Source organism: Haplochromis burtoni, unplaced genomic scaffold (genome assembly GCF_018398535.1).
Source record: "Haplochromis burtoni strain Fernald_Lab_line unplaced genomic scaffold, NCSU_Asbu1 Contig_266, whole genome shotgun sequence".
NCBI lineage: Eukaryota > Metazoa > Chordata > Actinopteri > Cichliformes > Cichlidae > Haplochromis > Haplochromis burtoni.
In genome coordinates, this window is record NW_024582627.1 from 400,585 (window position 1) to 415,684 (window position 15,100).

Consider the following 15,100-nt stretch of genomic DNA (forward strand, 5'->3'; position numbering starts at 1 on the left):
TAGTTGAATATAGTTGTATCTTTACAATTCTGTGTATTGTACTTACATTATAACCAATCCTTTATCCCCACTTAAAATATTTTTACAGAACCATTGTAATATTTGTTGCCATTTGTGCTGTCCTCTTGGCGAGCTTACTCTTACAAAATACATTTTTAATGTTAATGAGATTTTTTTTTAACTGCATAAATAAAGGTTATATAAAAGTCACTGCCAAAAGCTGATTGCGGCTTGCCCCTTGGCAGCTCCACTGTGGCCTCTCCTTCTCACAGGAACTGCCAACAGAGCAGGTATGAATGTTGCCTGATGGGACATACACAACTCACAAGTTCCTGGCTCTCACGGCTCCTGTGCAGCGGGTTTCCATCGCGGGTTGCACTGAGGACAGGGGACTATGCCTCACTGCCCTCCCCTTCTCGGAGAAACCCTTCTACAAAACAGTCGAGACAGGAACTTTTTATATATATTTTTTTTTTAATTGAAATTTTCTGTTCTACAATACAAACAAATGTTTGAACACCCTCACATTCACACACCCATCCATACATAAAACCTGCCTACATTATAATCAAATGTAGAAATGAGCATAGTTCTCACAGTAATACAAAAATACAAGGAATTAAGATAAACAAGATTCTCCCCTTTCTCTCCTTTCCTTCTTCTTTTCCTTCTTCCTCATAAAGGTCCTTCACCTCCACTCCCTAAAATATCCATATATGGCTTCCACATATTCACAAAGTCCCATTGTTTGCCCTTGGCAATATATGTTAGTTTTTCCAGGCCTAGAGAGTCTGCAATTTCCTTCTTCCAGAGTCCCGTGGAGGGAGCATCCATACTCTTCCAACATAGTGCAATGGCTCTTCTGGCTTGAAGTGGTCCATAGTCCAGTAATTTAGTTTGTTTTTCCGGTTGCTTAAATTCCCTTCGGTATATTCCAAGTACACAGAGTTTACCTTTTAAAGGGATTTTCACCTTAAACACTTCAGACAGACATTTGATAACATCTTTCCAAAATTCCTGGATTTTAGGACATTCCCATAAACATTTAATACAGATGTCTGGAATATCATTGGACATATGATAAAGCTTGGCAGGTGTTATATAGGTTATTGTTGGTTGCAGTCATTTTCATCCATGTCCTCTTGGATCTCCCTTCTCCAAGCATCCAGCTTATCTGCTGCTGAGTCTTTGGAGGGAAGCATCAATAAATTATAATATATAGAGAGAAAACCTTTTCCCTTTGTATTCTTAACACATACCTCCTCTATTTTTGTTAATGGTGGAATTCAGCAATCTTTTGCAGTTTTGATGACAAATTATTTTTCAGTTGTAAATATTTTAAAAAGTGCTTTGGGGGTATTAAATGTTTTTCACATAACTTAGCAACATGCTGTCTGCATATAGGTCTTTAACTTTTTTGAATACCTTTATTTTTCCATATTTTAAATCCTCCATCATTTTTACGAGGCGTAAACTTTTCATTTCCCCAAATAGGGGTGAATTGCGAAAGTGATGGAGGATCGCCCACATGTTTATGTGCTGCATGCCAAATTATAGTTGTACTATTCAAGAAATGGTTCTTTGTACTCTTTTTAATGTCTTAGTGTCTGAAGAATATAGAAAAGTGTTTAACGGAAGATCTGGAACAGATTTTTGCTCAATGTCAACCCAGGCTGGAGGTGGGCAAAAATAATGGGTGGCTGATGTTAGTTGGCCGGCCATATAATACCATCTGAGGTTGGGGACTTGGAGACCTCCTCTTTCATAGGGCAAGTAAAGTAGTTTTAAGCAGAGCCTTGCCTTCCTATTATTCCAAATAAATTGGTTAAATAGTTTGTTTAAAATGTAAAAAAAAAAAAAAGAAGTTGGTAGAGGCAACGGAAGTGTTTGGAAATAATATAAAATGTTGGTAAAATTGTCATTTTTAGGATATTTATCTGGCCTATCATAGATACAGGCAGGTTTATCCAACAGTTTAGCGTTTCTTCTTACAAGGGGATCATAAATGATTGAAGTTATGTCCTTGAGGCTTGGGGTAATCATAATGCCTACATATTTAAAGCCTGTTGTAGTTGTTTTAAATGGGGTGGCAATAACAGACCGCCTTCTTTCTTTCTCATTAAGAAACATTAATTCTGATTTAGAATTGTTAATTTTGTATCCTGAAAATTCTCCAATTTTTTTTTATTAATGCTACTCAAATAGGGATACTATCTTTCAGATTAGTCAAAATATATAATATCATCTGCAAATAAAGAAATTAGATGGTCTCTTCCTCTATTTCTGGTACCTGATATTCCTGTATTTGCTCTCACAGCTATGCCTAGAGAGTCTATTGCTAACACAAAAAGAATTGGTGAAAGAGAAACCCTTCGACAAAACAGTCGAGCCAGGAATTTGTTACTTCTGAATGTCCTGGTGAGCTTCCACCTTTTACAGGTGGGTGCAGCCTGAATAATCCAAGTATGCAAACTAAATATCACAGGAGATCTTATGAGACCACAAACACTGACAGGTCCAGTTCAGAGACACAGGTTTAGCTGAGGTAAAGCCTGGAGGACAGCAAGCAGCTGCACCCATGAATGTCAGTACCCACCTGTCACAAAGAGCAGCCTTTCCATGCCTGACTCTGCATAACTGTAAGCACTGAAGAATTTTAAATGATGAGTCACCTAAAGAAATCATCTTGTGCACAGTTGTTATAAAGGGAAAAATAAACGTTTGCTGATCTGCCCCCCATAAATTCAACATTGAGTAAATTAATGCAGGTATGAGAATCAGACCTCAGCTGTTGTCTCATACTGTTATGTCCCTGCCTGTTGACCTGTGGATCGTTTTCCTCTTGCTTTTTGCCTGTATTTTGTACTTTTGATTTTGTATTCAAATGTGGTGTTCTCAAATGTGCCTATTAAAAACTGTATTAAATGTAGGGGTGGGTTAAAAAAAATGTGATTCAAATCTATTTTAGCTTGAATAACACGATGATTAATTAAATCCTGAATTGACTTTTAAATATAAATGTATTTTCCCAGAAGCACCAGAATCTCAGGTTATAGCTCACAAAGATATTTCAACAACCACCAAACAGCTGAAACAGTCTTGTTTTTCTGTTTTATCCTCACTTTGACACAAATGCGTCTGCTGTGATGCTTACACCTCTGATGAAGTCTCACAAGTGTTGTACTGTTAAATTATCAGATTCAAAATCTTTCTGAGTCAAATTTGAATCGATTATAGAAATCAGTGGCGATACTCAGCCCTAGTTACCACAGGCGAACCTCAAAGTGGAGCTAGCTCCCAGAAATAAAGCAGACAAGAGGACACTGCACGTGATCTCCCTCTCGCTGTATATTTTATAAATACCTTTTTAGACACTCGTGGTCCTACCGTGAGTGCACACGTGGCAGTTAGACATGAGAAACAGGACAGTTGAAAATATCTGACTTTATTAATCCTTTAACAAAACAGGTTTTCAAAAATCACATCAACCTATATAATGATGTATAAAAATGTAATAAGAAAAATCTCAAAAGACAAAGCAGACATTACATGTATGTTCTTTGGCTACAGAAGCCTGCTGGAAGCCAGTGGTAGCAACATGTCGGCTGAGACACTGACTGAGTAGAGAGTAGCTTGAAATACACTGACTATACCCCTACAAAGAAGACATGTCAGTGTCTGTGTGTTTTAACAAAAGCAGAAACATCTCCAAAAAGAGATACCAACTGAATACTCACCTATTGCAATGATATACAGCATTTTATATTCCAGTGATTGTGTTATGACCCAGTTTAAAACAAGTAGGTTTTGCAACAGACCACAAATAAGACTTATCAAAAACTTACATATGGAAATATGGTCAAAAGTAATGACACATGGAGGGTCGTCTTAAAAAAAAAAAAAAAAAAAAAAAAATAATTTTTATATATAGTAATATATATATATATATATATAGTATATATATATATATATATATATATATTATATATATGATATATATACTAATATATATATATAGTATATATTATATATATATATATATATATATATATAAAAAATACTGATGAGCAACACTATGAGAACAACTTACACCTCCTGCCACACAGCGAACAGACATATGCATTGCAGTGACATTTTTGGGGCATATCCTGAGTGTGTAGACCACAAGGTGAACTTGACATGAAAGCAAAAACAAAAAAACCCAAGTGCAATGTTTTTTGTTGTACACACACGCACACGCACGGACGCACACAAAACTGAGAGCCTGAGTCAAATGATCATAACGATGAACTTTCCTTCTGTTGAGTCATGCGGTCCAGTTAAATACGCAAACAGCTTTAACAAGGACTAACATGAATAGGGAACAATTCTGAACTCCTGGTGGGTATATAACATTCATTTTATGCAGGATTTTATTTTACTATCAGACAAAATTAAAAAAAACAAAAAACAAGTTAGGTTCTTTAATTCAAATCAAAACACTTTAAAAAGGAGATTTATGTAGACAAAAACAAAGTGACACAATTTACCAAGAATGCCCTTATATATGGGCTTGTGAATTTTAGAGATTAATTATAAGAATCCCACACTTGAATTTAAACTATTAGGAGTAGACAAATACATTTTTAAAAATTGAGAACGTTACCATCCATGACAAATACTGCCTTGTATAAGCTGAAATGATCCAACTGTTACTGAAAATGAGCTGGCGACCTAACGGATATTCCATCAACTTGATGTGTGAAGTGAATCCATGATTAAAATAACAAAAAACTGCCCCGCTGAACAGAAAAGTCAAGAGACAGAACAAGTAGAAAGGGTAATAATCAATGTAGTATACTTCTATATAAAACAAACATTTGCAGCAGCACATCTCTTTTGCTTCGAGTTTCTCCTTAACCGCTCACAAACGAGCACACTTTCCAACACAGAGCTGAACAACATGCCTGCCAAAGGCACTGAGAGGTACTCGTAGCTGGGACTAGAGAGAGACGGGGCACGACTGTGGGTGCAGATTATTATTTACCTCATTTGGTGGTGGTGGTAGGGTGGGGGGAAGGGAAAAAAAAAAAAAAGCATTAGTTAATAAAACTTCCCCATCTTTCTCTTATCCTCCAAGATAACACTTAAAGATATTATTTGAAGAAAAAAAAAAAAATACAACGTTACAGTTATTATTAACGTGTCTTGAAATGAAAGCATATCACTGGATTAAGCACAATAACAGGTCACTGAAAGCCTACAGGTGCAGTATACAGATGAATGAATTGCATCTGAATAAAGGGGCTGTTCTCTGTAAACACTCAAACCTGTTAGTTGAAGTTGGAATCACAGCAGCACAAAAACGCTGTGCTATTGTGACAACTTTGTGCTGTCCATGAAACTGTTTAAACACATATACGGTGTGTATAACTGTAAAAGTCACCCTGGACTGGACTGAACCAGTAGGCTTTACAGTAAGCAGAACTTGCTCCTGTCCAAACTAAATAAAGGCATATAATCAGTTAATGCTCTGAATACACACGTCCTCAGCACAGACATAAACGTCCCACGGGTGCTGGTGAAAAGTTAGAAGTGACGAGCGACATGTGAAAAAACCTATGAGGCAGTGACTCCTTCCCACTCCACCAAGTACTGCACCTTGCCATCAAGGGTGACCCGTCGGGCCAGGACTTTGTACTTCTCCCCGCAGGCCAGACGTCCCGCTGCTCCAAAATAGTTGCTGATGGAGCTCTTTAGGTGGGTGAGCTGGCTGTTGGGGTCCATGCCGTGAATTATGTCTGCAGAGTGAAGCCCTGGGAGGGAACTCAACAACTCTGTGGCTGAGGGGTGTGGGTCTGCGTAGCTGGGAGGGGGGATGTCTGGGGTGGGGGGCTGGGGGACCCTCCGTGGCCGTCCACGTTTCCGTTTTAAAGGTGGAGGGGAAACAGGCATGATAGGGGCTGCTGTACGCGTCTTGCTGGAGCTGCAGAGGCTGGAGGGTGTTTGATAGGAAAAAGAGGAAGTAAAAAAAAAAATGCTGTTAATTCAAAGAGCAACAATAAAAAACAGACTACAGAAAATTAGGAAAAGGTCTACAGCCATGCAAGTCTGAATTTGTACCCAGCACAATTCTACTTTCAGTGCAGAGCAAACATCAGGCAGGCATACCTGGACTGTCTTGAAATGCTAGTTGAGGTAGTTTCTGAAGTGCTCAGGGCGCCGATGGATTCCACATCTGAAGTTTTTAAAGACAGCAGAGACCTGTCACTCCTGGTGGTTTGGGGGAAGGTAAAAGATTAAAACATTATAGTTCTTGTTATGTTACAGTGAATCAAGCAAATCAAAGAATAAACACATTGTGTTTGTGATTGATAATTCAATTTGCTTTTGCCCGAATCTTCACCCTAACAAAGCTGAACAGTTCTGATTGCTTTAGAACTACAGTTTATAATTGCCTACTTACTTGACAGATGTAAAGTGATCCAAAGCATGGGGCTCTAACGGTGGCGGTTTCCTGATTTCCTGTCAAAGCAAAGGAAAAAACAACAACAAAAAGACGGTTTCTTCTCATATAACACCAACAGTAAATGTCTAACACCTATACAAAATAACAATGCAAAAATACCCATCCCTCCATGCACACACCCCAGCTCACGCCCACTAGGACACACACATGCAAACACACAGACACACCTGGGACGAGGGCTCACTGGAGCGTTGTGGTTTAGCCAGAGTCTCCAGAGAGCGTGCTCCTTGCTTCCTCTTTCTTTTCTTCTTTTTCTTCTTCTTCTCTGTGCCATTGGTAAGAGCACTGGGACTTCTAGAGCAACAACATTCAGAACAGTTTTACATATAAAGGCAGTTGTGCCTGAAATAACAGTGAAACTGTTAGGCAGTTCATGTGTTATGTAAACTGTTAGGACACCCTTGAAAATCATCTTAAAAAAGGGAAATTCATCTATAGATAGGAGAAAATTCTTAGCCACCCTATGAAATTTGGAAAACTTTGTCTTTATTTATTTATTTATTTTTTAAACAGAGCAAGAACTTTTCAAACATATTTCTAAACATATTTTCTTTAGAAATTAATAAGCAAATGATTTCAGGTAAAAAAAATAAATAAATTAAAAAAAAATTAGGGACAAGTTGGAGAAAGTTGCATCCTTTGATCATATTAGATTAAACTAGAGCTCTTTGACTACAGAGATGCTGCTTTTGGAGAGAAGGGAGAGGCACAGAACCCTAAGAACACTGTCCCCACAGTGAAACGTGGGGGTGGAAGTTTTATGTCGTGGGGATTTTTCAGTGTCTGGATCTGGGTTTCACATCAAGGTCAAAGGAATAAGTAAGGAAGGAAGATGTGAAGATTTTGAAAGAAATCCTCAAGCAGTCAGCAGCAAAAACTGGCTCTTTGCTTCGTCTTCCAACATGACAACGACCCACGACATATGTTGCTCTTGGTAAAGAACGACCTCCACAAGACCAAAATGAGCTTTACTGACTGGCCTGTACAAAGCTCCGACTTGAATCCCACTGAAAATCTGCGGGGTGAACTAAAGACCAACATCCATTTGAGAAGACAATCAAATCTGGAGGCGCTTAAGAGATTTAAGATTGGGCTGGGATTGCTCAGGAGTTGTGTGCGAGACTTGTTGAAAACTACAACAAAAACTACTGCATGCTGTTACCAAGCAAAAGAAGGATAACTGAATATTAGCAACAGGGAGGCTAATATCAATCCTGCTAATTTTGGTGAAATAGTCTTGTTTCATGTGCAAAGAAGAATCATTTCATAATTTGGAAAATCTATGTTATAACTTCCTCACTCTGTTTAACAGTAGTTGGAAAATAGTTCACAAAAATGGCTTTTTATAGGGGGGCTAAAATTCTTTCCTCATCTGTAGATCACAAGGGGCATTGTTTTTGTTTTAGAGTAAAACAAACAAACAAAATGCTCTTGTAATACATAAAAAATCCCACTCTTAAATTAAATTAACAAGGTAAAGGGGCACAGCTAAAAAAAAGTTTTTTTGGTCCTTAACTTCACCAGTCTAACACCAGCAATTTCTAAATTGTGCATGTAATGATCCATCCATCCATCCATTCGCTTCCGCTTATCCTTTTCAGGGTCGCGGGGGGCACTGGAGCCTATCCCAGCTGTCATAGGGCGAGAGGCAGGGTACACCCTGGACAGGTCGCCAGTTTGTCGCAGGGCCAACACACTGAGACAAACAACCATTTGCACTCACATTCATTCGCACATTCACACCTAGTGGCAATTTGGATTATCCAATTAACCTATCCCCACAAGTTGCATGTCTTTGGACGGTTGGGAGGAAGCCGGAGTACGCACGCAAACACGGGGAGAACATGCAAACTCCACACAGAAAGACCCCGGGCTGGTGTTGGAATTGAACTCAGGACCTTCTTGCTGTGCGGCAACAGTGCTAACCACCGTGCCACCGTGCTGTCTGCATGTAATGATGAACTATAGAAAAACAAATAACAGGAGTTTATTGGCAAATAATCATCTCTCTTTTTTTTAGGTTGTATATAAAAGATGGAGAGGCTTCAAGGTAAAGTGGTGAAAAGTGAAGCCAATGTGAACCTGGCCATTCTTTCTGGCCAGCAGGGGGAGACTCCTGTCACTGCAAAAGATGTCACACTATATGAAAAGTCCATGACTCTACATCTCATTTTATTTATGACTTGACTAACGATTTCCCAACAGGTTTATATTTCAGTCACCAGTTTCAAGTCTACTAGTCAAGAATGCAACATGAGATATGACATGAACAATGATCCCATTTTGAGTCAAATCAAACATAAAGCAGCGCTCAGCGACCAAGTAAATTAAAAGTAAGTACAGTATGAGTGTTCTCAACTTTTCGGTCAGCTTCTCTGAGTCTTGTTTTGAAAAAACACAACGTGGCAAGGAGCACCAAACACAAGGCTTCAAAATGCTATTTCAAAAACCAATGAGGGGGGGGATGTCACAACGGCTAGGTCCATCTTTTATAGACAGTCTACGGGCTTCATGGTGACATGGTGGGAAAGTAGGGCTTTATGAAACAGGTACTGTATAGCTCCTGTTACAAGGTGTAGTTAACACTTTAACAGTAAATAAAGTGTTAAATAAACATTTTCACTGAGAAAAAAAGGGAAAAAAAACTACCTAGGTAACTTTAGTGCCTGCATTTGACTTATGTGTCACTTCTATTGCACTATAATACTGCTGCTGCTGCTACCACCTTAGGGCAACAGATTCACACTTCAAAATTAGCTTAGCATGTCACCAATGTCAGCACTTCACAGGAAAAAGATCATCGAAGCTGCACCCGGCAAGGTGCAATCACAGTTCAGTATTTTTTGGGCCCCATAGCGTCATAAATATCTTTATCCCAAACTTCCTTGAAAAAATGGTGATACAACTTTCAGGCTTAGTCCCCCACCACTACTCTACATTACGTGCGCTAAGCTCCTCCCACCAGACAAGCATAATCGTTATAAGTACTAACAATAAGCAGATGCCAACTTTTTGTTTTTATTCTGAATCTCTCTTTAGATCTCCAAACATGGACCTAGCATTAATGAGTTCTATACAGGATCGGGTTAACACAGTATCCAGTGGGCACCTTTAACTTTAGGGCATCGACACGTTTCATGTCTAACCTGATGGCGGACAGTGCTTTAGTGGACTTGCATCCCTTGATGGTTATCTCATGTGAAGCCTTCTCCATCACTCTGCTGGTTGGCTCGTCACAGTTGGGGGGAACAGGAGGAAAACGGATCCTCAGGCCAAACAAGTGCTTCTTTTTCTTCACCTCCTTTCCTGACATGAACCTGGGACACGGTGAAAGGGTGGCCATGTAAAAAACATGGAGTCTGTGCAAATACTGGGAGATATTTGAGGCGCTTTGATGTTGTCATCAGCATAAAGATTTCAAGAGCAGCAGATAAACTTACATGCAGCTATTATTGTTAAGCGCCTCCAGAACATTTTCATATCGTTCTGATCGTGGAGTGTTGGCGAGCTGTAGACACAGGAAAGATATTGTACAAGAAAAAACTTAAATATTTAAAAATCCAAATGGGAGCCAGGTTATTTCTATTTGGGAAATAACCCTCTACTAGGATTACCTAACAGTGTGGCTTTCAGACCACCAATCAACCTGATGCATTAAGCAGCTACAAAAAAAACAAAAAACAAAAAAACAAACAAACAAAACAAAAACAAAAAACACTGACTTGTGTGGCTGCCAATTCCTGACATCCTGTTCCAAATCTAACAAGTAAACATGGATGGGACATGAAATGAAATATGAATAAAAGAAGAAAAAAATCTGTTGGTCTACAATTGGTCACTGGTGCATTACATAACTTATCCTTACCTCACCCAGCTGCAGCAGCTCCCAGTTATCATTGATGTACACCATCAGGTCCATTTCTGAGTCAAAGTACTTCTTCTTGTGGATCACACTCAGGTTGTAGAGGCTCAGGTGCGCGACATCCTTCCTGAAATATTTCAGTAAATACTGTTTTTCAGTCTGTCTTAAAAAAAAAATACAAATAATACTAATATAAAGACACCAAATATGTTTGCTGGAGCCACAAGATTTAATTACAGAGGTGGAGTAAAAGTTTATCACAGCTCTCTAGCCCTGGGCGACAAAGATAGCAGAGCTTTTAAGAAGAAGAGTAAATGCATGCTTGTGTAATTTAATAGAATAAAAAGCCAGCTGTGTGTGTCAGAGTACAAGTTCCTCTTACCAGCTGAGAGGCAGACGGCTGAGGTACTCCGGTCCACCATTGCAAACCGAACAAACAAACACATAAAACCTGAAGGCAAAAATAAAAAGGCCTCAGGCAACAAGAACACAATATAAAGTTTAACATAAAAACCTAGCTATGCTCTAGCTGACTGTCCACTGAGACACGTTTCTTTTTACCATTCTGTTTGTGTGCACGCACTTTTTCCAAAACTTGACTTAAAAACTGAATATTACCCAGAAGTATATTCACCATCATTTCAAGACCAGTTTTAATAGGCTGCCCTTGGTCTCCAAAGCCACACTTTTGCAGGCCATTGGGGAGCAGACTTGAATACGTACAACAATACAGTCAAGATCCACTGTCGAGGGTAAACATTTACATTAGAAGCAGTAAATATGGTCACCTATCTCCGTAGAGCATTGGCATCTGTAAGCAATGGAGACAGGCTTCGTGGAACCATTGCTGACACATGTTGCACTGCAGCATCTTCAGGTACCAGCTGCAAGCAAACAGAATATGAACATTATAACTTTCGTGGACATGGGAACATTTCCATCCAAGCTTTTCACTCTTGCCAGAATATGCAACGTCACTCACTCTCCTGGACCGCCGCAGTAGCAGTAGCACTGCTGGATGTTGGTTTTGTGGCCGTGGTCCCACACCAGCTCCTCCAGCACGTATGGGAAGGACAGGTGTAGCTCCATGTGCTGCGGCTGCTGCTGTTCCTGCTGCAGAAAATCTTTAGCAGACGCCCCTCTTCTGTGTGGACCACCCGTCTGCAAACCAAACAAACAAAAAACATGTTTTTCCCACCAAAATAAATACATAAAAAGAAAAAAAATAAAATTTGGTAAACACATATAAAGAGGTGCTTTTTAAAGCTGGTAAGCTCTTTGGAAAATTTTTAATTTCTCCATAAATATTTGGGGATTTTTCAATAAATAAATGACCTCAGAATAGTTTAGCCTCATTCACTTAATTGGGTTTCTTAATCTTGGGACATTTTATTGTGGGATTAAAGCCTCAATCACTTTTATTCACTCCATTGGAATCTATGAAGTCTTTTATATCCACTTTGATTTACAAACAAAGCAAGTAATGCACTCTCCAAAACAGACATGTGTCATGTTAACAAACTCGTCTAAACCACTTGTTCAAGGTAAATGTTTGACGTATTTCTTCTTAAAGAAAAATCTGTACCTTAGCGAGAGAAGTGAGCTCACACTCTGAGCAAAGCCACTTGTCATCAGAGTCGATGACAGCAGCATCGATGACAGGGGAGTGACACCGCTGGTGGTAGCCTAAAACACAAATGATCACATCCGTAATGGCCAGAGATTAGAGCACAACAGATGAATAAATAAACTACTGAGACTGGCTGTTTAAATGTGTTACAAATATCATATAAAATAACTGTTTCTGGCTTATGTTGGAACATCAAAGACGATAAATGATACCTTGTCCACACTTGTCACAAATGACAATCTCGTTGGGTTCCTCTGAAGTCTCGTCTTGGCATATGGAGCACACAATGTCTTCGTCGTCGTCATCCTCATCATCTTCTTCCCCTAAACAGCAGCAAAGTCATGAAGGTAAGCGACTAAAGTTTCAGATTAATGGTGGTATGACTAGGGGTATAATTTAGAGCAGCTTTCAGTCAAACGAGGTCAGAGGAGTACACAGAGTCATCACAAGAACAAAAGACATCCCTCTCACAGCAACTTTTGCTGCTGTGAGAAGGACGACTCAAATTCACCCAGCTGAAACTAGAGAAAGGTGGCAGGGAAAATATTTTACAACCTGGATAAATAAAATCCAAACTGTCTGGTTATGGGGGGTGTGGGCGAAATCGCGCTTCCATGTCCCTGAAGGTCTACACCAGGATACTAGAGAGAAGATTCCAACTTAACTTTTGATTCAGCAGGAACAAAGCAGTTTTCATCCTGATTGCGGACAGTTTGCTGCCTTCATCCTCCTGAGGATATTCGAGGGTGTGGGATGTTTGTAATAACTACTTGTGGACCTGGAAAGTGGATTTCTATTCAAACCAATTTTTTTTTCCCTGTAGCGCCAAATCGCAGCAACAGTTGCCTCATATCGCTTTATCACACTCACACTGGAATAGAATTTATAATAAGATTTTGATTGCATCTCATGTGGTGAATCTTTGTCATACTTTTTAATATATCACAATTCAACTATCGCGATCAGGTTGAGGTTAAAAATAAATAAATAAAAATTATCTGATAAATGTCACAATGCCAAGAAAAATCTTAACCAGATACTTCTCACAAATCGTTTACAGTCAAATGTGACGAATGTGTCTGATCATAGCGTCTTGGTGTCTTTCATTAATGCTTTATTCATGACCCATCCCATTTAAGAATAAAAATGAAGAATACGTTTTTCTTAACACCATAATAGCTAAAGGGGCTTAAGTGGAGCGATAGCTGCCCGTCTGCATGTTAGCAATGCGCTGCGACTGTACTGATACACTCTACAGTTAACTGTCAGTGTGAAGAGCAAGAGATAAGCAAGTCCAGGAAGAGGCAGACAGGTTTGCACAGCACAAATTGTGGATAACTGACTCCCTACCCTCTTTGCAATGGCTTACAGTATCTTTACTGCATATTATCTAGCAATTAAACTAAAATATATTGCACATTTTAAATTTCATTCACCTGTTTGAATATCCTTCCAAAGAACCCAAGACTTTGACCGATCCTCAAAAACCACAAAACATCGGTGCTTGTCCCGATCTATCTGAAAAACAAAACAAAGAAAGATTTACTTGTTTCCACATGCGACAGGGGCAGATTTTGCTGTAGATGACCTATACTGATTTCAAGAGTTTTTCCGCCAACGCTCTCCACACAGTCCGTTTACCTGCATGCATCATATGCATCATCCTCACACTAACCTTTGCAATTGTTCCCAAGTAGAAAAGGCCATCTGACCACCGGGCCAGGACATCCTGTCCCTCTGAAAATCTGTCAGACATGCTGTCTTCTCCATACTCTCCCCTGGCAGAAAGGCTTGTGGGGGACAAGGACACAGCCTGCTGCTGGCGCTGCTGCTGCGGGGGATGAGCTCTGTGATGCACAGACAGGTGATCCACAACCCCTGAGTCTCTGAAAAACAGTGCAAGGCAAGAGAACAGAGGCAGACATGGATTTAGACTATGGAGTAAGCGGATATGGAATAAGTGCAAAGTTAATTTATGCGATTTTTTTTTCTGCTTACTGTAAACAGATTGTAATTATTTATATGTGGTGTATTCTGATCCTCAAAAGAATACTAGTACAATTTAATGTATGTTATTGGCATTTTTTTAACTGATAACAACCAGCAGAGTAACAGTCCTGTATGTGTAGCCCTCAAACACAAGGATGCATTGTGTGCTTGCAGAAGGGATTACAAAAGAAAGAGTGAAACATGGCATTTCCTCTCCACTGGCTTTGAACAACAGGTGATTATACTCATAATTAGTGCTAATTGTAAATTAACCACATAGTCAGTAACATGGCTTCAATGCAATGAAAGACAAAAAACAAAAACCTAACCACCCTTTCAAAAATAAAGACCAATGTACTTACTACTGAACACTTCCATTCAACTACAGGTCTCAGTGACAGCTGATACTTTGATCATACCAATAAAACATGTCATATTTCTAGCTTCTATTGTAAATGTTATTAATTTCAGATGTTAAGAAAGTATTGATTTTTTTCCTTCGCCTTTAAACCCTGTCCTCCAATGCAGGCTTTCCTTTGTTCGGATAATGAGTGGACATGTTCAGTGCCAGCCACTTAGCAAATATGAAAAAAGACAGCTTGGGATGCCGCTGCACGCTGATATAATGTCTTGTATATTAAATAGTAGGCAGCTGGGCGAGCTCAGCAGCGGGAATAATCCACATGCAAAGCCGTAACCCCAGCCAGGTCGCTGACCGTCGGACCCACACCCCCCCTAACGGGAAGAAAACATGACAACAATACCTCATTCGGTCACCTCCGTTTCCACAAACGACTCGTACGACAAAAATAACCGGACAGAAGAGCCGCTCTTATCCCGCTCTTCGAGCAACTGAATTCACTTCTAAAGCGTGTCTGGAAAACATGCGGGGTTTGTGGCTTCCTCAGAAAATAACAAACGGTTCATTTTCCCCAAGCAAGTTCGCCATTTTGGTTTCCCGCTGATGATCGGGGAGTGCATTATGGGAAGAGCTTAAACGACTGCGGCTGGCTGTCTGTGCCGCGACGCTCACATTTTTTCAAACATTTGAAATTGTAGGCAGGGCATTTAGTAAGCAAAACATATCCGCCCCTTAAAGATGCATATTTTT

General features: G+C 39.6%; 1 protein-coding gene across 1 annotated transcript; it reads right to left on the reverse strand.

Annotated features, from left to right (window-relative positions):
• Positions 1-4,040: 4,040 nt before the first annotated feature.
• mtf2 (metal response element binding transcription factor 2) lies at positions 4,041-15,024 on the reverse strand. Its single transcript, XM_005939412.2, has 15 exons — positions 14,754-15,024; positions 13,676-13,886; positions 13,437-13,518; positions 12,213-12,323; positions 11,956-12,056; positions 11,353-11,531; positions 11,159-11,254; positions 10,753-10,821; positions 10,374-10,497; positions 9,949-10,016; positions 9,655-9,825; positions 6,676-6,802; positions 6,446-6,504; positions 6,151-6,252; positions 4,041-5,974 (listed from the first exon to the last, which is right to left on the reverse strand). Exons 1-15 carry the CDS (start codon positions 14,756-14,758, stop codon positions 5,599-5,601), a joined length of 1,881 nt encoding a protein of 626 aa, XP_005939474.1. The 5' UTR covers positions 14,759-15,024; the 3' UTR covers positions 4,041-5,598.
• Positions 15,025-15,100: the final 76 nt, after the last annotated feature.